This window comes from Balaenoptera physalus, assembly GCF_965194825.1.
Source record: "Balaenoptera physalus genome assembly, chromosome: 20".
Taxonomy (NCBI): Eukaryota; Metazoa; Chordata; class Mammalia; order Artiodactyla; family Balaenopteridae; genus Balaenoptera; species Balaenoptera physalus.
This window is the reverse complement of record NC_138901.1, coordinates 20,988,020-21,010,380: the sequence shown is the minus strand read 5'-3', so window position 1 is coordinate 21,010,380 and position 22,361 is coordinate 20,988,020. Positions and strand designations below refer to the sequence as shown.

At 45.6% G+C, this 22,361-nt stretch overlaps 1 protein-coding gene across 4 annotated transcripts in view; it reads left to right on the top strand.

Moving 5' to 3' along the window:
* Positions 1-22,279, top strand: part of STAT3 (signal transducer and activator of transcription 3) — a 65,006-nt gene extending 42,727 nt beyond the window's left edge. Inside the window, exons 5-24 of one of the 4 annotated variants that reach the window (XM_082440587.1) lie at positions 2,392-2,487; positions 2,643-2,724; positions 2,908-3,002; positions 3,176-3,327; positions 5,455-5,613; positions 5,774-5,866; positions 6,745-6,804; positions 10,190-10,219; positions 10,322-10,415; positions 10,521-10,568; positions 12,506-12,589; positions 13,331-13,429; positions 13,550-13,685; positions 14,401-14,453; positions 14,691-14,785; positions 14,908-15,047; positions 15,531-15,740; positions 19,031-19,073; positions 19,407-19,469; positions 20,255-22,279. In XM_082440587.1, coding sequence (XP_082296713.1) covers positions 2,392-2,487; positions 2,643-2,724; positions 2,908-3,002; positions 3,176-3,327; positions 5,455-5,613; positions 5,774-5,866; positions 6,745-6,804; positions 10,190-10,219; positions 10,322-10,415; positions 10,521-10,568; positions 12,506-12,589; positions 13,331-13,429; positions 13,550-13,685; positions 14,401-14,453; positions 14,691-14,785; positions 14,908-15,047; positions 15,531-15,740; positions 19,031-19,073; positions 19,407-19,431 — 1,794 coding nt within the window. In that variant the 3' untranslated portion in view covers positions 19,432-19,469; positions 20,255-22,279. Of the gene's footprint in view, positions 1-2,391; positions 2,488-2,642; positions 2,725-2,907; positions 3,003-3,175; positions 3,328-5,454; positions 5,614-5,773; positions 5,867-6,744; positions 6,805-10,189; positions 10,220-10,321; positions 10,416-10,520; positions 10,569-12,505; positions 12,590-13,330; positions 13,430-13,549; positions 13,686-14,400; positions 14,454-14,690; positions 14,786-14,907; positions 15,048-15,530; positions 15,744-19,030; positions 19,074-19,356; positions 19,470-20,254 lie in introns of all 4 variants that reach the window. The other 3 variants (XM_082440585.1, XM_082440586.1, XM_082440584.1) reach the window with 3 other exon arrangements.
* The last annotated feature ends 82 nt before the right edge of the window (positions 22,280-22,361 follow it).

Sequence of the window (22,361 nt, the reverse complement as noted above, 5' to 3'; positions counted from 1 at the left end):
GGTAAAGCACGAGGAGACAGGAAGACAAGTGAGCGTGATCGCTTGTCTCCCAGGGCTCTCAGTCTAATTGGGTGATAGGTGCACAAACACTTCAAGGGAGAAAAACGTAGAGGAGGATGTGAGTACTTTTGCTTCAGGAAGTTGAATAAGGTTTCACAGGGGAGCAAACATTTGCACCGAGTTTGAAGGTGAGTGAGTTCAGCTGTGCTAGGCTGAGTGGACACGGGGCGGGGAGTCAGTGTGCAAACACGTTGTGTGTGGGGAAGGGTGGGTAGTTTGCAGTGACTCAAGCACAGGGAGGGAAGGTTTCAGTTGTTGGATTATGTGAAACATCTGTCTGTGCTGGGCTGAGACATTTATACCTGGAAGCAGCGGGGAGCCAATAGATTTTACTAAGGTATCAGAAGTAGGTTTCTGTGGGTAATGACCGATCACATCTATTTTCTCCCTTTAAGTGCAGTACCAATTTAGAAATAGACATGGGAGTTGAATATAGATTAAAATATCAGCTGTATTGTTGGTAAACAAGACCGAATACATGACTTGGATGGGTAACCATGGGGGCTTTATTTATCTATCTATCTATTTATATTGTAGTACAGTTGATTTATAATGTTTCAGGTGTACAGCAAAGTGATTCAGTTATACATGTACATGTATCTATTCTTTTTCCAATTCTTTTCCCATTTAGGTTGTTGCATAACACTGAGCAGTGTTCGCTGTGCTATACAGTAGGTCTTTGTTGTTTAGATACCTGTCCCCTGGGTCAGGTCTTGGGGTGAGAGACTGAGTTTGCAGGGGCAGGACTGCCCCAGTCATCCTTATGGAACTTCAAAGACCACTCACTAATGCCCACTGAGACAGAGACATAGGCCTCTAGAACTGCTTCTAGAAACCAGGCCCTCGCTTCTGCCCCAGGAGTGCCCCAGGAAGGCAAGAGTGGGAGGAGAGAGGCACCAGCTTAAGTGCTGGGCCCTTCGAAGGTCTCCGTGTGCTAGAGTCTTTGTCCCAACCTCACTAATCCGATGAGTCGCTCTCCCTGTGAAGAGAGTAGGGGTGGAGGTCGCCTTCCCAGAACTTCTAAGGGAAGTTTGTATTCTGTGGGCTTGGACAGGGTCCACTGGAAAAGGAGAGTATGGTTCCCTCTAAAGCTGGCATGTTTAGATCTATTTTGGAGACTTCTGGCAGCAGTGTAGAGAGCAGACTGGAAGTGAGCGAGATTAGAGGCAAAGGGATCAACAGTCGGGGCTTGAACTGAGCCAGTGGGGCTAGAGATCAGTTGGAGAGATTACGGAATATAGAGCCAGGAAGATTTGGTGGCTCAGTGTGAAATCAAAGACAACCCAGAATTTCTAGTTTGGGAAACTGGGTATATAATGTCTTTCTTGGACTCTCAGTTCTGTTCCATTGGCTGATATCTCCATCCTATGCCAGTAGCACACTGTCTTGGTCACTTGCAGCTTTTACATGGTCTTCTTTGTCCGAAGACGTCCTATTACTTTGACAAAACTTATTTGTAAGTTTCATGTGCAATTCGACCTTTTCAAGGCACCGGCCTCCTCCCCTTCTCCCCTGAGATAATATCTCTTGATAGGGAATTTCACCCTGGGACAGAATGGTTTTTTTATTATCCCACAGAAATGTATTGGACACCCCCATGCATTTTTTTTTTTTTTTTTTTGCCACACCTCCTGGCGTGCGGGATCTTAGTTCCTCGACCAGGGATTGAACCCCTGCCCCCTGCAGTGGAAGCGTGGATTCTTAACCACTGGACCACCAGGGAGGTCCCCCCACCCAATGCATTTATTTATTATTATTTTTAAATTTAATTTTTATTTTATATTGGGATATAGTTGATTTACAATGTTGTGTTAGTTTCAGGTGTACAGCAAAGTGATTCAGTTATACACATACATATATCCATTCTTTTCCAGAATCTTTCCCATATAGGTTATTACAGAATATTGAGTAGAGTTCCCTGTGCTGTACGGTAGGTTCTGCCCGATGCATTAAAATAGGCATCTAGCGTCTGCTGTCATAAATTGTTCTGAATTTTTTTATATATATACTTACCTAGAATGAGTTTTCTGAAGGTAGGGACTGTGTCTTAGCTCAACATGTGGTCTCCTAGTGCAATACGCAGAGTGGGTTTATAGTATGACCTAGAGGTAAAAAGCCAAGGATACAGGTAGAAGTGTGAGAGCTTTCTTGGCACCATACTGACAGCACGTGGAGAGCACCGGCTGCCGTGTAACCACCTTTCACCTCACAATGGCAGCAGCAGCTCAGGCCAAGCAGGAAGGGTATTGGGGGTGGATGGAGACTAGACAGAGATGTTTTTCTCCCCGTGTTTCCAGCATTCACATGTACATTGGCTCCCTTTTTTGGCAGCAAGGGGGCCAGGCCAACCATCCCACGGCCGCCGTGGTGACGGAGAAGCAGCAAATGCTGGAGCAGCACCTACAGGATGTCCGGAAGCGTGTCCAGGTGAAGCAAGTCTAGGGCAGGAAGACTTTTCTTGGGGAAGTTGCCTGTGGGTCCTGCGTGTATCTTTTGTGAGGTTTTTAATCCTATTCAGAAACTTCCTTTTCCCTCTCCCCAGGGAAATCCTTTTTACTTCTGTTTTGGTTTGTTTTAAACAGGATCTAGAACAGAAAATGAAAGTGGTAGAGAATCTCCAGGATGACTTTGATTTCAACTACAAAACCCTCAAGAGTCAAGGAGGCAAGTGAATATTAGAGACGTTAAAATCTCCCGTAGAAAGTGAGTTTGTGCTCCTTGAGGCTCAGGACTTGCTTGTCCAGACTCGGGGGAGTGGGTGCTCAGGGGCTGCTGGCGCTTAAGGGAGCCTAGTTACTGAGGACAGGAGTATTCCGTCAGCTCAAGGAGTTTCTCCTTCCTTCTCAGATATGCAAGATCTGAATGGAAACAACCAGTCAGTGACCAGGCAGAAGATGCAGCAGCTCGAACAGATGCTTACTGCGCTGGACCAGATGCGGCGAGTAAGAGCTGTGGGCACCTCCACCTGCCTGTCTCACTCACGTGCAGGACTTGGGCATCTCAGGGAAGAACTGGCTTGTTTTCTAATGAGTTCCTTCTCTGGAATTGACTAAAGACTGTGGTGAGAGACGGTCTGAGGAAATGTTTTCTGACTTTGTTTTTGGTTTCCAACCAGAGCATCGTGAGTGAGTTGGCAGGGCTTTTGTCAGCTATGGAGTACGTGCAGAAAACTCTCACAGATGAAGAGCTGGCCGACTGGAAGAGGCGGCAGCAGATTGCTTGCATTGGAGGCCCTCCCAACATCTGCCTAGATCGGCTAGAAAACTGGTAAAACAGAAAAGAGAAGTTTTTCCTTTCTTCCTAGAAAGCTGTGCTAAATTATGGTCAGAACTGCAGGCCCAAAGAGTTGCTACTACATTTCAGAGGTGGGGACTTCAACATACTCAAATTTAGTCTAAGGGTTAAAGCTTTTACTTTATTTGGACAATTTTTTTAAATGAAAATGTATTTATATTGCTATATTTTATATTTTTAAAATAAAATATTTATTTGTTTGGGGGTTTTTTGGCTGCATTGGGTCTTTGTTGCTGCACGCGGGCTTTCTCTGGTTGCAGCGAGCGCGGGCTGCTCTTCGTTGCGGTGCTTGGGCTTCTCATTGCGGTGGCTCCTCTTGTTGCAGAGCCCAGGCTCTAGCGCGCGGGCTTCAGTAGTTGTGGCTTACAGGCTCTAGAGCGCAGGCTCAGTAGTTGTGGCGCACGGGCTTCGTTGCTCCGCGGCGTGTGGGATCTTCCCGGACCAGGACTCGAACCCGTGTACCCTGCATTGGTAGGCGGATTCTTAGCCACTGAGCCACCAGGGAAATCCCTATATTGCTGTATTTTAACTATATATGAGACTAATTGGAATAAAGCTTTTGGTTTAACTGTATTTAACACGTGGACTAAATTCCAAATTTTAGTTACTTTAATACTCTCAAATGACATGCTTTTTTTATAAGGGAAAAAAGTTCAAATACAGAAAATTAATAAAGAGAAGAGAAGACTTTAAAGATCAAATCATGCAGAGGTACTCAGAGTTAAAATTTTGGTGACTGTCACTCTAGACATCTGTTGTATATGTACAGATAGAAATCTATACGTTCTACATTAGTAGGATCATTCTTTATAGGCTCGTCTATAACCTGCTCTTTTACTTTCATTCATTCAGAAAATCTTGGTGGAGAACCCTTGATGTGCAAGGCCCAGTGACAAATATGCTGCAGCAGCCTAAACTGGGAGAAGCTTGACATGAAAGGGAGCCCAGATACACAGAGCGTGAAACTGGAAATTTAGGACAACTCTACATGAGATGCCTGTTTGTTCACACCCTCACTAACCCTGAGCTCTGCTGATTTACTGAGAGCAGTTTTAAATGCTTCCTGATCAGGGAACCAAAAAGCTTTAAGTTCTGGGAATGGAGAAGGTAGCTGCCAGAAGGGAGTCAGCGAGCTCAGAAGTCCTGGTGCCGTCCTCCCCTGCCCCTCGCCTTCCACCTTCTCTCTTTAGGGTCTTTACTAAACTAGTGGGGGGGGGGGCCATCAAAGAGAGACACTGATATTCTCCACTCCTGGGGACAGACTTAATCAACCTTTGTCTCCCTGTCTACTTTTTCTATATGCATGTTATCAATATTTTGAAACATCGTGTCACATCCTTTGATCCATGGTAGGTGAGGTTGAAAGGGCTCCTGGGGATCGTGCAGTTCTACCCCCACCCCCGTCTCTCAGGCAAGGGAACACCAAGGCCCACGAGAGTGAAGGGACCTGGCCAAGTTTGCACAGGTAGTGAGGGACAGAGCTGGCTCAAACCCATCTTCTTGGGCTGTCTGATGTCCTGCGCTTCCCCAGTCCTCACATTTGGGTACAAAGACAAGTTAGGCTGAGGAAAGTGAGCATCAAATTCCTTATTTCATGTTCTCCATATCTGGGTTCTAATGTTTGTCACTTTCCAGTGGTAACGCGATTAATGCCTCCTAGTGGCATAAGTTTTGACACTTCTTCCTCTATGCCTGCCTTCCTCTTTGAAATGTAAAATTTTAGGAAGGCATTGTTTTAAAAAGGCAAAATAGGGAATTCCCTGGCAGTCCGGTGGTTAGGACTCAGCACTTGCAGTGCCAGGGGCCAGGTTCAATCCCTGGTCAGGGAACTAAGATCCTGCAAGCCACGCAGCATGGCCAAAAAAACCCCAAAAAAGGCAAAAATAAGTTTCCCTTTTCTAATCTGATGCTGCTGAACTGTACATTTAGAAATGGTCAATTTTAGGCTATGCATATTTTCCCACAATGAAAAACAATGCCCCTTTCCTAAGTCAGGGGACTGCATACAGGTGTTTATACCTGTGGTATTCCCTTCCCCTTCTCCAACTCACCTGTGTACACCCACTTAGGTAACTGGTATCTTCCTTATTTTATTGGCAGGATAACCTCATTGGCAGAATCTCAACTTCAGACCCGCCAACAAATTAAGAAACTGGAGGAGTTGCAGCAGAAAGTTAGCTACAAAGGGGATCCCATTGTACAACACCGGCCAATGCTGGAGGAGAGAATCGTAGAGCTGTTTAGAAACTTAATGAAAAGGTAACTTAGAGTCCCTGCCCCTTTCCCGCATCACCCCCGCCCTCCACCCACCCCTCCCCAAAATGTCCTTGAACAAGAGATTGGCTGACTTCCGAGGAACAGGACAGGGACTGGCCCACTGAGTTGTGTGTGAACCACTGCCCTTCTCTTTCCCTTCCAGTGCCTTCGTGGTAGAGCGGCAGCCCTGCATGCCTATGCATCCCGACCGGCCATTGGTCATCAAGACCGGTGTCCAGTTTACAACTAAAGTCAGGTGGGCCACGGAACCTCCACTTCTGGCAGATATTGTATCAAGGGTCACTCTCAGGGCCAGAACAGAGTTGGTGGCCAGGGTTGTTCTTTATAGGCGTCGCAGGCAGTACTATGATGGGTATGGAATTTGTTGGCATAATATCAGCTTGCTCTCTGATTCTCCTGTCAAAAGCTAAAGAATGGTAATCTTTTTGCGGTTACCTGGGTATATTCCTATGATTCAGGCCCGTTGTATTCCTAAGATTCCAGGCCTAAAGTCTTAAGCCATAGAATCTCCATCTCTCCTGCAAAAGGGGCAGAATAATGCCAGTTATTTTTTGTTCTTTGAGCCTACTTTTCCCTGGGGATTTTAAGGGAAAGAATAAAGCTTAGTGATAATAGAAGCTAAGAGGCCACAGGGCAGGTGGGTGAGGGGCCTGCAGGTGGAGCGTTACTTTCACATTCAAGTCAGAACAGGTAAGCTGGGGTTTGCCCTTCTGCAGTGAAATTTCCCTCCTCAGAAAGGTAGTGTGGTGTTAGGTTTCAGGTTTAATAGAAAGAATACCACCTGCAGAGCATGTATTCCTGTAATATTTTTCATGAAATGGCTTTCATTATCCTTTGGTGAATCTCTCACAACTTTATCTAAGTTCTTAGTTCTTAGGCTTTCTTTCAGTCCCTTTTTGCCTGATGCTTGACTTAAAGTGAAACCCAGCACCCGTGGGAAGAGGAATTTGGGATTATGACTTACCTCTTTAGAATTGAAGAGTTAACGAATTTTATATTACTTCAACTAGAAGTTGCTGGGGGAGCCTAGTGACTTTTTTTTTTTAATTGGATGTTTTTTCTTTGCTCTGAAACTTTTTTTTCTTTCTTTCTTTTTTTTTTTTTTTGAAATAGATTGCTGGTCAAATTCCCTGAGCTAAATTATCAGCTTAAAATTAAAGTGTGCATTGACAAGTAAGTACTCCTTATCTTAGCTCTTTTTTTCTTTTTTTCAAACGAGGGACAGAGAAATGGGAATTTTGACAGACATCATGTGAACTTAGAGGCTTTATCTTCGTTCAGAGATCTTCGTTTCTTTAAAAAGTTTTCAAAAGCCTTGCTGTGCATTGTCATTTATGTGCCCGAACAAAACCACAAAGCTGGCGGTACAGATTTGAGTTACTATTGCTATTGTGACCTCGAGTTCCTCTTTTTCTTTATTCATTTTTTGACTTATAAATGTAATGTATGCATATTATATAAAACTGAGAATATATGGGAAAATTGATTTTTGTTGCTGTTTCGCACTTTACCACATAATGGAATCCTCTTCAGAATTTGACAGTACCTTTAAAAAATTAAAATGCCCTTCCCTCTGAAAAGATTAAAAAAGAGAAAATGTAGGTGATATAATTGTTTATCTGGAAATTTCATGAGAATGTATTGGAAAACAGTTACTAATGAAATTAGGGACTTGAGGAAGGTGGTAAGTTTAATAAATAAATAAATAAGCAAAAATTCATTACTATAACCATAAATTAGCATCAACCAGTTAGAAATTATAATAGAAAAATGATCTCACAATAAGCAACAAAAATAAAAAATAAATGGTGATAAACTTAACAGTAATATTTAAGACCTACTTGAATAACACTGTGAAATTTTAGTGAGGAAGTGACTTTTTAAAAGTGAGGCGATAAGTCATACTCCTGGATTGAAGACTTTTAATTTTATTATAAAGATGTTGATTCTTCCCAGTTAATATAGAACCAACCAAAACATGAATAGGATTTTTAAAAATTCTTGACTTGCTTTTCAAGTTATATCTTAGATGAAAAAAATAAGCAGAGATAGTTTTTAAAAAGGATTTGTTTATTTTTAATTGTGATAAACATAAAATTTACCATCTTAGCAATTTAAAATCTTGCCCCAAATACTTCTTTAATATCATCAAATAGCCAGTTACTGTTCAAATTTACCTCATGTTTTTTCTCAGTTGGTTTCTTTTTTTTTTCTTTTTATTTTTTTATTGATGTATAGTTGATATCAACCGTTTGTAAGTGTACAGTTCAGCAGTGTTGAGTATATGGACATTGTTGTGCAACAGATCTCCAGAACTTTTTCATCTTATAAAACTGAAACTCTATATCCATTGAAGATCAAATCCCCATTTCCCTCTCCCTCCAGCGCCTGACAACCACCATTCTACTTTCCAAAAGAATTTTTTTAACAAATAAAAATTATGGGGGATGGTATGGGAAGCTGCCTTGCCCAATATTAAAATATATCACAAAGTTTCAGTTGCTAAATGAGTGTGTTACCAGGGCAGGAATAAACTGATCATTGAAGCAAAATCTAAAGTCCAAAAATAGACTTCAGGTTTATATAAGGAATTAATATACATTTTAATTGATATCTTAAATTAGCGAGGGAAGGGTGGATTATTCAGTAAGTCGTCTTAGGGAAGCTTGGTATTGGGGGGATTTGAGTAAGAAGTTAAACTTTTCACTGTCATCAGAATAAATTCTAGATATATCTTAAAAGCATAGGCAAATGTATAATATAATGGTGGTAAAAATGGCAACCAGTTTTGGAAAACAATTTGGCAATTTCCTAAAAAGTTAAACATACACCTACCCTATGACCTAACCATTCCACTCCTAGGTATTTACCCAAGAGAAATGAAAGCATATGTCCACACAAAGGGTTGTACAGGAATCTTCATTGATAGATGAGTGTCCATCAACAGGTGAATAAACAGTTGGTGGTATATCCATGCAACGGAATATTATTCACCAACAAAAAGGAATGAACTATTGATACCCACAACACAAGGATAAATCTCCAAATTAATACACTGAATGAGAGAAGCCAGACCAAGAAAAAAAGAGTACATACTTTACGTTTCCATTTATATAAAATTCTAGAAGTGCGAATGAATCTATCATGACTGAAAGCAGATCACTGGTTGCCTGGGGACAGGGGTGGGTGAAGTGTGGGATTGGGGAATGGGTCACGTAAGGGCGTGGGGAAACTTGGGGATGCTGGATATGTTCATTATCTTGATTGGGTTGATGATGTCACAGGCGTGTATAGTATACATATATCAAACCTCATCAAATTGTGCATTTTATATATGTAGTTTATTATTTGTCAATTACATCAAAGGTATAATACAAAAAAAAAGAATGTAAAAAGAAAAGTAAATATAGGCTAGACATGAGGGAAAATTTTCTGATAATGAGGACTTTATTTAAGTTCTCAAATGTGATATATGGGGAATTCCCTGGCAGTCCAGTGGTTAAGACTCTGAGCTTTCACTGCCGAGGGCCTGGGTTCAATCTCTGGTCAGGGAAGTAAGGTCCCACAAGCTGCATGGCCAATATAAATAAATAAATAAAAATAAAATAAAATGTGGTATATGGAAAGGTATCTTCTGAACGGTTTAAAAGTTGATCCATTTTAATCTGTGAACTCCCACAGAATGTACTGTTTAATAAATAGTAGCTGTTTTTCTAAAAGCATAAGTGAGTATATAGCAATGGAGAAGGACTTTTTAAACAGAACTAAAATAATTTTAAAAAGAAAGGAAAACACTGAGAAATGGTGACTATATAAAAAACGAAATATTCAAAAACACAGGGAACACACTGGGAAGAATATTTCCAGCTACATCAAGGGGATGCTCTGAGTTACAGGTAACAGTAAACCTTTGCAGAAAACCCAGTGTGGCTTAAATAATAAGGAAATTTGCAACCCAGTATAACTGGAAATGCAAAGTTAGAACAAGTTTCTGACGGTGAGATCAGTGACTCAACTGATGTCATCAAGGACCCAGAATCTTCTGTCTCTCTTCTCTGCCGCCATAAGTGTCACTGGCATTCTAGGGTTCCCTTCTGGGTTGCTGCATGGTTGCTTGTGGTAGTTAACGCCACATGCCTCCTTGCTCATGTTCAGCTGAAGCTATGGAATGTAAGTCCAGCCTGAGAGAGAATCCTTCCCAATCTGATTGAGACAGTGAAGGTCCTGTCCTCACCCCTGGACGGCTGCACTGTGGGCATGCTCTATTCTGGTGAGCTTAATGATCAGGGTCCCCTGGAGGTGGGGATGGGAAAGATACTTGACAGAGTCAAGGTTCTGTTAGGAAGAGGGGAGTAGAGTTTGGGTAGGCAACCAGCTGTGTCTACTACTTCAGCATGTATAGGATTGTTAATTTCACATATAAAATGTAATAGAGTCATGTACAGAAATCCCCAGGAGAACAGCAGTTTTTCCATCAGAATAAATTATAGGTGTTCAAAGTAGACTTTTGAAGAAACTCAGGGCCTTTTTTATTACCACTGGTTTGTGTTCTTAACAGAGACTCCGGGGATGTTGCAGCTCTCAGAGGGTAAGTTCAGCCTGGAGGCTTCCTTGTGTTCCCGTTTAACCTAACTTTGTCCTCTGACCACTCGCTCACCTATGTGGTTGGTTTTTTTCTCCTGTGATTCAGATCCCGGAAATTTAACATCCTGGGCACAAACACGAAAGTGATGAACATGGAAGAGTCCAACAACGGCAGCCTCTCCGCAGAGTTCAAACACTTGGTACGCGGAAGAAGCCTGGACTCACCTTCTCCCAGGGCCTCTGGCAGGGGGAGGGGTTAGGGGAGAGCCTCACGTGACAGGGGATGCTCTTTGCTTTTCTTACAGACCCTGAGAGAGCAGAGATGTGGTAACGGGGGCCGAGCCAACTGCGACGTAAGTTTTGTTGGGGATGAAAGCCAACTATAGGAGGGTTTTCTTTGAGGAGGAGAGAAAAAGAGCCTTCTTACTGCCCAGAAGTAGAGACACCTGACCAGCTGCAGTCACCCCAGGCCAACATGACACATCAGAAGTCACTCATGCCTTGCAGTACTCTGGCTCGGAGCATTTCCTTGATTGTCCAGGGAGTCGGCTAGTCATTAAGGAGTGGAAAGTCCCTTGCCCACACCCATGTAGTGGAAAAGAAGCCTTCCACCTTGCCTGGGGCTTTCCAAATTCCCCTTCCAACTTCCGTGCGCTGACATGGCTTGGCTCAGCTTTTGGTGACCTGTTTTGGTCACTGAGGTGGGATGGAAGGTTTCAACAAATCCGAGTTAAACATTTTACCAAAAGAAAAAGAACAAAACAATACGAATCCCCTTATTTCTTCTTTGCCTCCCATTTATTCAGATTATTGGACTCAGTGTCAGGAATAAACTTAAGGCACTTCCCTGGCGGTCCAGTGGTTAAGAATCAGGGCTTTCACTGCCAAGGGCCTGGGTTTGATCTCTGGTTGGGGAACTAAGATCCCATAAGTTGCATGGCGTGGCCAAAAAAGAAAAAAAAAGAATAAACTTAAAAAAAAAAAAAAGGTAAATGTGACCAAAAACTAGTTTTAAATCTTTTTTATAAACTGTGACACCCTATTCTTTTTCTGATATTTGTCCCCTGAGCTATTCTTACCCTCTTCTCTAGAACGTAGCAGGCCTTTTGAAAAAAAAAAAATTGAATTTATAATACTTGACAGCAGTTAAAGAGTGAGGTATGCAATGATACAGGAAAATGTATGTGGCATATTTATTTAGGAAAAAAAGATGCAAAATATTTGAGTAGTATATTAGTGTATCTGTTTAAAAAAACTTACACTGTATTTTGTCTATTCATGTCTGCATTACAAAATTCTAGAGGAATATCTACCAAACAGTGCTGCTGTTCTTATCCAAGGCTACTCTGTCCTATCTCTGTAATATTTGCATTTAAACTGAAAGTGTATTACTTTTGTAATTAGAAAAAGAACATTTTAAATATGAATTGGAATTTCTAATAATTCACTGGCAATTCTCATTGAAAATAATGTCGCTATATTGCTGGTGGGACTATAAATTGTTAACAGTCACTTTGGAAAACAATTGGGCATTATAAAAATGAACATACTCTGTAAACCAACAGTGCCCCTCCCAGGATTTAACAATAGAGGAATTTTTGCACATAGGTAGCAGGAGATATGTACAAAATGTCAGAGCAGCCTGATTGTAAGCCCTAAATACAAACCAAATGCCATCAGCACTAAAGTGGATAAATGATCTGCAGTATAGTCAGGTGATGGAATACTATACAGCTGTGAAAATGGAGAAATTGCAGGTGCACACAGCTACATGGATGTGAAAAGCGAGTCACAAAAGAATACACAGGGTGTGATTCCCTATGTATAAGCTGGAACTAAACAAACTAAACCACTCATACATTGTTTAGAGGTATAAATGTGGTAAAACCATAAAGAAGAGCTAGGAAATGATGAACTCAAAAGACAAAATAGCCATTACTTCTGAGGGAGGAGGCACAGGGATGGATGGGGTTGGGAAGGGTGCCCAGAGAACCTCAGTAGTGATGGTCTTTCCCTTAAACTGGGTGGTGGGTACACAGGTGTTCACTGTTTTGTCATTCTTTGTGCCTTACGCATTTTATACATAACCTATTGGATCTCCTTAGTATCATAATAAAGCTAGTAGGAGGTCAGGTTGAGGACCATAGCACTGGAGAGTGATAGTGTAGAAGAGACCACGTGCTCCAGTTGTGTCTGTGGCCACCTGGCGGATTGCCCTTCTGGATGGTGTGGTGGCGTCAGGACTGAATACCATGCTCTCTGAGGAATAGCGTCCTCCTCCTTCTTGCAGGCCTCCCTGATTGTGACTGAGGAGCTGCACCTGATCACCTTTGAGACTGAGGTGTATCACCAAGGCCTCAAGATTGACCTAGAGGTGAGTTCTGTGACAGAACTGGGTAGGGCTGCACGCAGTGGTAATTCAGGGCAAGACTTCTTCTAGTTGAGGTTTTTACTCCAGAAGGTGGAATGGTGACTCTCTGCTAAGCACTGTGTTTACTTTTGCTTCTCTTCCTCCCCACAATCCTTAGTATCCCACCTGAGAGTAAAGTCTTGCCTGAGTGCTTAGAAGATACATGTCTACTCAGCTTTCAGCAAACTTGATATAAAAACTCGTATTTAGACATTGATCGTAGCTGGCTTTATAAAGTTTGGGCAAAAGAGTCTTTCAACAACCAGTGTTTTTAGTATACAAACAATCATGGCATTTACATGCTCTTTCCCCAGCTTTCTTGATCTTTAAATTAAAGATACACCGGAAAAAGCAGGAACCCTGGTCTTTGATCCCTGGGGCCTCTCTGTTTAATGGGCAGGCACAGCTTCGATTCGTGGAGGGTGCCTTGCAGGTGTTGTAAACGGGGAATCCCGGGGACTGTGAGTCCGCCGTGAGCAAGTTAGCTTTGCAAGTTCCTGGTGATGTTCAGACAGCCGCCGAGTTCGGCATTCTTTCCACTCTGGGTGTTGAGCGGACTCGGCCCCGCTCCTCCCTGAGGGCTGGCAGCAGGTGTGCTCCACGGCGCATCCTTTATTCCGAACCCTGCGAGATATGGGTGAAGAGGTTTTGGAAGCCACGAGGGCCCTCTGCCCACCCCCTGCTCATTCCCCGCTCCCTCCACAGACCCACTCCTTGCCAGTTGTGGTGATCTCCAACATCTGTCAGATGCCCAACGCCTGGGCGTCCATCCTGTGGTATAACATGCTGACCAACAACCCCAAGGTGAGTCGGGCCCCCGTTTTTCCTGAGACTCCTCAGTGCCTCGAGGCTGTCACGGTACCTGGCGCAGCTCATCAGGCACCACCCTCTCATCTAAAGGAGCAAATGTGTCATTTCCAATAGAACGTGAACTTTTTCACCAAGCCCCCAATTGGAACATGGGATCAAGTGGCCGAGGTGCTGAGCTGGCAGTTCTCCTCCACCACCAAGCGCGGGCTGAGCATCGAGCAGTTGACAACGCTGGCGGAGAAACTCTTAGGTCAGCACTTTACCTCTTCTCCCCTCACCCTCCTCGGAAAAGGAATCTGGCCCATGGGGCTGTTCATTCAGAAGAGTTTACTGAGCTAGGTGCTGTGCCGGGGCCAGAACACATGTGCTCCAGCAGGTCAGGGAGTCAGGATGCAGAGGAGGTGTGCATCCTGGGGGTCGTTTTTATGAGGCGGGAGGCAGATTTCTTTTCTCTTGGTGGCTGTCTCCCTCACCCTTCCAGGGTACTACTTTATCCAACCTTGGAAGATATTTTAAGTGCGTGTTAGAGCTAAAGGCTTGGTATCCCTGTCTGTTTCTTCAAGAAACCGTAGGCTTGTTTTTAATTTTCTCCCTGGAAAAAAAGCCATAGTAGAATGTTTCGCGTGCTACCTATGCTTTGTCCTATGCTGCCACCAAATGTGACCCTGTAACTCAAGCTGTCAGCTTCTTAGTGTGTGCTGCTGGTTCCAGGACCACCACACGAGGCTAGAAAGGGCAGCTGGGCTAAACAACAACTCGGAGGGGTGGTGTGTGTGTCAAATGATGGGGTCGGGTATGGGGCGGACGGGTGCACCATATGCACACAACAGTGGCAACATTCAAATAATGAAAACCAACGGTTTCAGGGCCTATCGTGGGGCAGTTGTGCACATGTTCTGTTTGAAGAAATAAGATCTTGATTCAAAACTGAAAATTATACTACTTTATTATTTTTTTTCCTTCAGGACCTGGTGTGAACTATTCAGGGTGTCAGATCACGTGGGCTAAATTTTGCAAAGTAAGCAGCCGTGTGAACTCCGTGTGTCTGCCTCACGGGAAGGGGAGGGAGAAGGGTGCTTACCTGCTGGGAGGTCGTGGAGGACGCTGGGCCTGAAGGCGCTAGGCTCTTGGTCCAGCGGCCAGTAGCACCTGCCTGAGGCTAGATGGGCCTGAGGATTTTGGTGGCACCTCACCCCTAGGAAGGAAGAGCCTGGGATGGTGGTGGACTTGGCTTTCCCATTATTCTTTTCTCCAGGAAAACATGGCCGGCAAGGGCTTCTCCTTCTGGGTCTGGCTGGACAATATCATTGACCTTGTGAAAAAGTACATCCTGGCCCTTTGGAATGAAGGGTAGGTTGGAACTCTTGTGTCTGGCAGGGTACGCAGGTGTGACAAGTCCCCCGCTCTCCCAGCGGGCCAATAGCAGGGCAACCCTCAGCCCAAATCTCGCTGTTTCTCCTCTTTGCCTCCAGGTACATAATGGGCTTTATCAGTAAGGAGAGGGAGCGGGCCATCTTGAGCACCAAGCCCCCAGGCACCTTCCTGCTGAGATTCAGTGAAAGCAGCAAAGAAGGAGGTGTCACCTTCACTTGGGTGGAGAAGGACATCAGCGGTAAGCTTGGCTCTTCCCCACCCCACCTGGTGGTGAGCTGCTGCCGTGGCCTCTGCTGGTTTCAGGCACGTGCTGCCCCCTCGTGGGCAGAGATGGCCTTGCACCCCCCCGCCTCAGACTTGTAAGGCACATTTGGGTGATTCTTTTCTCTAAATTCTACCAGCTGGAGGATTGGCTTGCCAGTTTTGTTTTGCTGGCTCCAGGGACTAATATTTGCCTATTTAAATTTCATTCTTCATCTCCTTTCTTTCCTACCCTGTTAATATATCTTATGTAAATAGTTTATCCAAGTGTATTACCTGTGGCCCAGCTGGATAGCCTCTCCCAAAGCCAGCTGAACATTTCCCCAGTGCCAGGCGACTGGGCAGGATATTCAGGGTCTCGAGCGCTGGGTTGGCATAAGCCTTTCCCCCCTGAGGGAAAATAAGTCAGGTAGTTTTCTCCAAGATCACCTGAGTCTTCCCTTCCCGTTTCCCCTGACAGGTAAGACCCAGATCCAGTCGGTGGAACCGTACACCAAGCAGCAGCTGAACAACATGTCGTTTGCTGAAATCATCATGGGCTATAAGATCATGGATGCCACCAATATCCTCGTGTCTCCGCTGGTCTACCTCTACCCTGACATTCCAAAGGAGGAGGCGTTCGGAAAGTACTGTCGGCCAGAGAGCCAGGAGCATCCCGAAGCCGACCCGGGTAGTTGTTGATTTTCCACGACAGCCGTTTAGTCCTGGGGAAAAGTGGGAAATTGTAGGATCCTGGGAGGACAGGTAGGGCACATGCCTGAAGAACCTGGTGATCTTTATTCCTCTTTCTGGGAAAGAACTTTGTAGTGAGTGCCTTTGGGGGGGTGGCTGATGGGGTTAGAGAGAGGAGAGGAATCAGTCACCAGGCTCTGCCCTACAAGAAGCACCAGTCTCAAGGGGGAAGCAGCAGGCACACACCCAGACATACCTAAAACACCGTGGAGAGAAAGCGAGGGCGGAATTCTTTAGAAACAGGATGCCCAGCCAGCACAGCACTTCTTACAAAAGCAGATGCTGGAAGGTTTGCGATTCAGACTTCAGTCTAGCGTGTTTCCTTTTCTGCATCACGGAACAATGTGAGCAACGCCAAGAGGGATGAAGAAAGGCTTTCTGGAGGAAATGAGTGTTAGCAGCGCTGGAACACGGTTTAAGAGCACGAGAGTGGTGATTGAAGGGGAAGACAGTAACTGGTGCGAGGGGCGTGGACTTGGTCCTTTGAATGTGCAGCTCTTGAAAATAAGATGTTTTTTAATGTGCAAGAGCCCATGTGCTTATGTAAGTTACACATACATTTTCCACACTAAACCCTCGCTCTCTAGCACCGCCGCCAGCATGGAGGGCAGAGCCCCCTAGTCTGTTCCCGTGGGCGTCTGGGGTTCGGACACTGGGTTCTCTGTCCAGATCCTGATGAGAACACTATAATTTGCTGTTCTTTGTTTTTATTTAAGTTTTCATAATCACAGAGCCAGTAGTGGTTTAAAGGGATCCTTTGAGGTTGGCTTCCCTGCCCCAGTTGCTTTGGAAAAAACTGTTTTTGTACAAAGAGCTCTCCCACACACAAACACAAACCCACCAGCTTCCTTCCCACTTTTTCACAGGAGTTCCCTGTGAGGGATCTCTTGGGGTGAGAAGAACGAGACTTGGAAGAGGGAGTTGGGGCTAATTGGCAATTGACTTTCCTTTTTCCTTTGTTCTGGGGTTGAGTCTTGGCCACGCTCTAGGCGAGCGTAACTCTCACTTCCTGTTTGCCCCTTATCTCTCCTTCCACGTTGTGCTTCGGTTGGAAGATCTGTTTATCAGCCCCCATCACACTACCCTGTTCCTTCTGCAGAAGGCATTTAGGTCCAAGTGCTGGGCCCTTGACTAATTTTGCTTTCAAGGTCCAAGTTCCAAGTCTGAGGCTTCGCCCTCCCTCAAGCCTCCTGTGTGCCCGGGAGGCAAGGCCCTTTCCTGCCTGGAGACCTCAGTGTTTCCTCAGGGGCAAGATGGCAGTCACAGGAAGGGAACTAATTACTTGAGTGCTTGTCTGCCTCCTGGGGCTGGGTGTGAGCTTGGCGAATGGGTCAGCAGGTGTGGGACGCTGGCGGGCTGCATGTGGGGTCCTCCGGAGTTGAGCAGCTGACCATTTCCTCTCTGTTCCCATCCTGAAGGTTGTTTTTTTTTTAAAAGTATGAGCCCATTTTTAGAGAGCTCGTTTTATTTATTTATTTAATAATTATTATTTATTTATTTGGCTGCATTGGGTCTAAGTTGCTGCATGGGGGCTTTCTCTAGTTGCGGTGCATGGACTTCTCATTGCGGTGGCTTCCCTTGTTGCGGAGCACGGGCTCTAGGCGCACGGGCTTCAGTAGTTGTGGCGCATGGGCTCAGTAGTTGTGGCTCATGGGCTCTAGGGCGCAGGCTCAGTAGCTGGTACACAGGCTTAGTTGCCCCACGGCATATGGGATCTTCCCGGACCAGGGCTCAAACCCATGTCCCCTTCATTGGCAGGCGGATTCTTAACCACTGCACTACCAGGGAGGTCCCTCATCCTGAGGGTTTTACTGTCTCTAGGAGATAAATCTATCTCCTAGATTATCTTCCCAGGACTCTTCCCTCCTTCTTACTCAGAAGCTCACACCATATTTCCTCATGGCTTGAGGGAGACATTCCTCTGTAGAAATGACAAATTCCTTATCTTACAAATTAGATAAAGTACATTTACAACCTTGTACGGAGCCATAAATCAGCTTTTAGTCTTAGTTCTCCTTTGCTTCTACTGTGGCATCTCAGGCCGAAGGTGTTTTTCTCAGCAACGTTGATCACTTAGGGAATTAAACCCTTTTCTGTCTGGGGTGTCAGCTCCCCTCAGGCCTGGGCCAAAATGGATTCATAAGACACCAGAACCCTGCCTTGATAGCTTCTTTGGATTCGGTACTGAGTTAACCTATTTCTTGGCCAAAAATAAACTCAGATGGGAGTCTAAAAGGCCCCTCGGCAATGCCCTTTCTCAGGCTGTCATTGTACTTTCTGATCCCTCAGTTTCACTGTAAGCCCCAAGCTTTATAGCTGTGCTTCTCTCAGCCCACCCCACCCTGCCCCGCCCCATGCCTCCTAAGTGATTTGTTCACCTGAATCCCCCAAATTCCATGCCAGTGTCTCTGGGGCTCTTTGACCTCTTGCTGTAAGCATTTAGCACTTAAAATTCATTTATTTCAGTCTTCACTTTTCTAACTGTAGAACAAGAATCATAAATGACCAAGATGGGCCCCTCCCTCTTCTGCCTCCTTCTTATTTTATACTCAAGAGAGAAAAGGCCTTGGCCGGATCTCTTAGCTGTTGAAGACGTAAGGCCTCCTGTCACCCAGTCCAGAGCCATCCTCCCCATGGAGAGGCTCTTCTGTGTGATGTAGTTATCCAACTGGGGAGTTACTAATACCCTCACCGAAAAATGTAATAGAGGCAGATAAGTGCTGATGGGAACAGAAGGTGTCACCCTCAGCTTTGGAACTGCATTAGCCGTTTCCACGTTCTCTTAAAGATTCGGTGACTTCGGTATCTGAGCAGGACGTGGTGCCCAGACTGCGTGGGCTCAGTCCTGCATGTGGGGAACTCAATCTAAGAGATACAACCAGGCTAGAATACAATCCTCAGTCCACATACAGGCAGTTAAACTCTTTACATGATGGAGGGGAAGAATGAACACAAGGCTGGAGCTCATCTGAGCTCGGGTGGGACCAGGGTCGGCTGAAAAGTCTCAGGAAGGCTTGAGGGAAAGAACCGAGCTTCCAGCTGCAAGCACTGGAACATCAGAGTATACAGTGAGGGAGGGCAGCCCTGAGGGGAGACAGAGGGTCCAGACAATCTCTGGTCAAGGATGGAGTGAGTTTCAAGTCAGCCCTGGGGAGGCAGCCGGCTTCCCCCTGCCGGGTACCCAAGAGTGGAATCACAATCAGTAAGCCCGAGTTTTCTTCTACCCAGGTGCTGCCCCATACCTGAAGACTAAGTTCATCTGTGTGACACCGTAAGTGGCTTCCCTTCCCAATTTTGCCTCCATTTCTAATGTCCTCAGTTATCCCTGGGAACAGGACACCGGGTGAGAGTTCTCTTGTGAAGGGTTGGAACCCTCCGAGCTATGTTCAGTACTCAAAGTGACCTCGTGTGTTTAAAAAGCTTGAGCTTTTATTTTTCTGTTGGAGACCAGAGTTTGATGGCTTGTGTGTGTGTGTTTTGTTCTTTTTTTTTTTTCTCCATTGTGTCTTGTCAACCCGGCCCTTTCCCCTCCTGCTGCTCCCCATTTCCTACAGAACGACCTGCAGCAATACCATTGACCTGCCGATGTCCCCCCGCACTTTAGATTCATTGATGCAGTTTGGAAATAATGGTGAAGGTGCTGAACCCTCAGCAGGAGGGCAGTTTGGTGAGTATCTGGTTGCCAGACTCTGTCCCTGTGAGGGAAGTCAGTCCCCTTGGTGTGATGCTCCCATGTACATAGCCAAGCGAGGGGCACCTGGATTGGTAGAAGGAGTTCTCGAACAGCGCTATCCTATAGAAACGCGCACCCCCATGCCAGAGTAAATTTTCTAGCAGCCACGTTAAAAACAGTGAAAAGGAACAGGTGAGGTTAATTTTACAAATGTATTTTCTTTAGCCCAGTAAATCCAAAATAGTGGCATTTCTGCACGTTAGAAAAAAATGAGTGTGGGATTTCCCTGGCGGTCCAGTGGTTAGGACTCCACGCTTGCACTGCAGGGGGCATGGGGTCGATCCCTGGTCAGGGAACTAAGATCCCCGCAAGATGCACGTGCGGTGCAGCCAAAAAAAAAAAAATGAATGAGGTTTTCTTTCATACTAAGTCTTTGAAACCTGCCCGGCGTTTTATAAACACAGCCTATCTCGGTTGGGACTAGTCACATCCCAAGTGGCTCCAGGCTGCTGCGTTCAACAGGGCGGCCTTAGAGCTTCTTTAAACCTGGAGAGTTGGGAATGAGTTAAGGTAGGAAGGAGGCTGAGCCCTTCCAGAAGGGAGGAGAGAGAATCTGGATTCTCTGACCCCATCTTGACGACCAAGGGGCAGGGGCAGGGGCAGGAGACTAGATGGCAGCGGCGGCCTGAGCCTCTGTGCCCCGGAAGGCTAGGGGTGTGGGCCCCGCCAGCTGTAGGGCCCAGGCGACTGAACTGGCTCTCCCTGTGTGTCCCCCCCAGAATCCCTCACGTTCGACATGGAGCTGACCTCGGAGTGCGCTACCTCCCCCATGTGAGAAGCCGAGGACGGAAGCTGCAGAGAGAGGTGACGGAGGCACCGACACGTGTTCCACCAGCCCTTAAACAGCCCAAGCCCAGATCAACTCAACTCCCAACTCTGTGGTTCCAGATTTTTTTTTCGTCTCTCACTTCGGCTATCTTTGAGCAATCTGGGCACTTTTTAAAAATAGAGAAATGAGTGAATGTGGGTGATATGCTTTTATCTAAATGCAAATAAGAATGCGCTCTCTGAGGCTGTGATCAGGGGATGTGGAAGGGGTGGCGAGAGGGAGAAAGAGGAAATGTCTTTTTTTGCCCCCCTGCCCGCTTTTCTCAGCAGTTTGTTGTTGTCATTGTCAGACAAGTGCCTCTGGTGCCAGCGGCATCCCTCTGCCTATTTCTGTAAGCTAATGCCACAGCTGTCTCTAGCTACGTCCTCCTGGCATTGCACTTTTAACCTTGCTGACGTTCAAATAGAAGATAGGACTTTCAAAGCCCCTAGGTTTCTTTTTAAACTTAAAAAAAAAAAAAAAAAGTTTTTTAAAGGGCAAAAAAACACTGTACCGGCATAGCCTTTTCTGTATTTAAGAAAACTCAGTTAGTTTCCTCCTTGGTGCTTTCGGCATTCAGCTTTCTTCAGGCTGATAATTTATATAAACCCTGACATGAGCTTCAGATCCAGCCCTTAACAGACATCTGAAGATGTGGCTTGGCCTTTGGTTTTCATATAGGAAGGTTGAAGGAGACCCTAAACATTTTAGACTTTTTTTGATAAACAAAGTTTTTATTTTCCCCTTTCACCTACTGGCCTATTAGTAGGTGAGGCTGAGCAGAGGGGCACGTTCAACCTGCTCGCCTTTCCTCCCCAGACTTCGCCCCTGTTTCCGAGCCTGCGTGGTTTCTGTGGGTGCCTTCTAAGGGATGGGATGATTCTTCCTCTCCCCCCAGTTTACCTGAGCCCCTCTTGTGGCGTGGCTCCTTCCCATGTCTAAAGGTCCCTTGTCCTGTTTGCTTTAGGCATCCTGGTCTCAAGACCTCCTGGAATAAGAGGGAGAGAGTTACAGGTCGAACATGAGTCAGACCGTGGGGCCCCAGTCAAGGGTCTAGTTGAGCTCAGGGAATATGGTTCTTATCCCAGTTTCTTGGTGATTTCCTGCAGCACCTGTAATCACTTCTTCACTTGGTTAAGCCAGGGGCAGAGGCTTAGTGATAAGCTCGAGGTCTGTCCCTCACGTGAGGGAGTGTACACCCCAGCCTTCCCCCAGCGCTGGTGACCGTCTCCTCCACATGGGGGCCCCCGCGGTGAGGCAGAACAACTCGCATTTTCTGTGCATCTCAGAACACTTAGTAGCATGAGAGTTGGTCTCTGATATGGGGCCTCCTCAGACCCAGAGGCACGGCCAGATTGGGTGGTCCATAACCACCTTGTCTCGGTCGACCAGAGTTTCTAGGGAATGCTATGCGTTACACCCAAATTTGCCAGTTTTTGAAGGAAGGGCACGAGACTTTCTCTCCAAGACAAACAGAGGTTGATAGGTAGTACGGAGCAATCTCCCTTTAGCAACATTCTCTAGATCATAACTAGCTTAACTCGAGGGACCTCGGGTGAGGATCCCGGCTTCGCTGGAGCAGAAACTAAAACCCCGTGGCTTTTAGGTCGCATGTGTTTCTGGTTTTAACCCTGATTATAGCAAAAGCCCTGAGAGGAGCTGAGACTTGTTTTGGCCCCTCCCTTAAAAAACCCAGTCCTCCAGGACCTGCCTGCCTGACCCCTGCCCAGCCGAGGGATTCCCATGGATGCCTAAGCTACCCACACGGTGGTTTGTGAGATGCTGTCCTGACCACTGCATTCAAATTCCAATGTATACTTACTTAATAGTGTAAAAATTTATATTATTGTGGGTTTTTTCTTTTCTTTTCTTTTTTTTTTTGTATATTGCTGTATCTACTTTACCTTCCAGAAATAAAAGTTATATAGCAACCGTCTGCTGGCACGGCAGCTCTGTCTGGCTGGAGGCTTGGGGTGGCCCCTCTTCCCCTGCTTCAGTTCTGAAGGGGTCTTAACAGG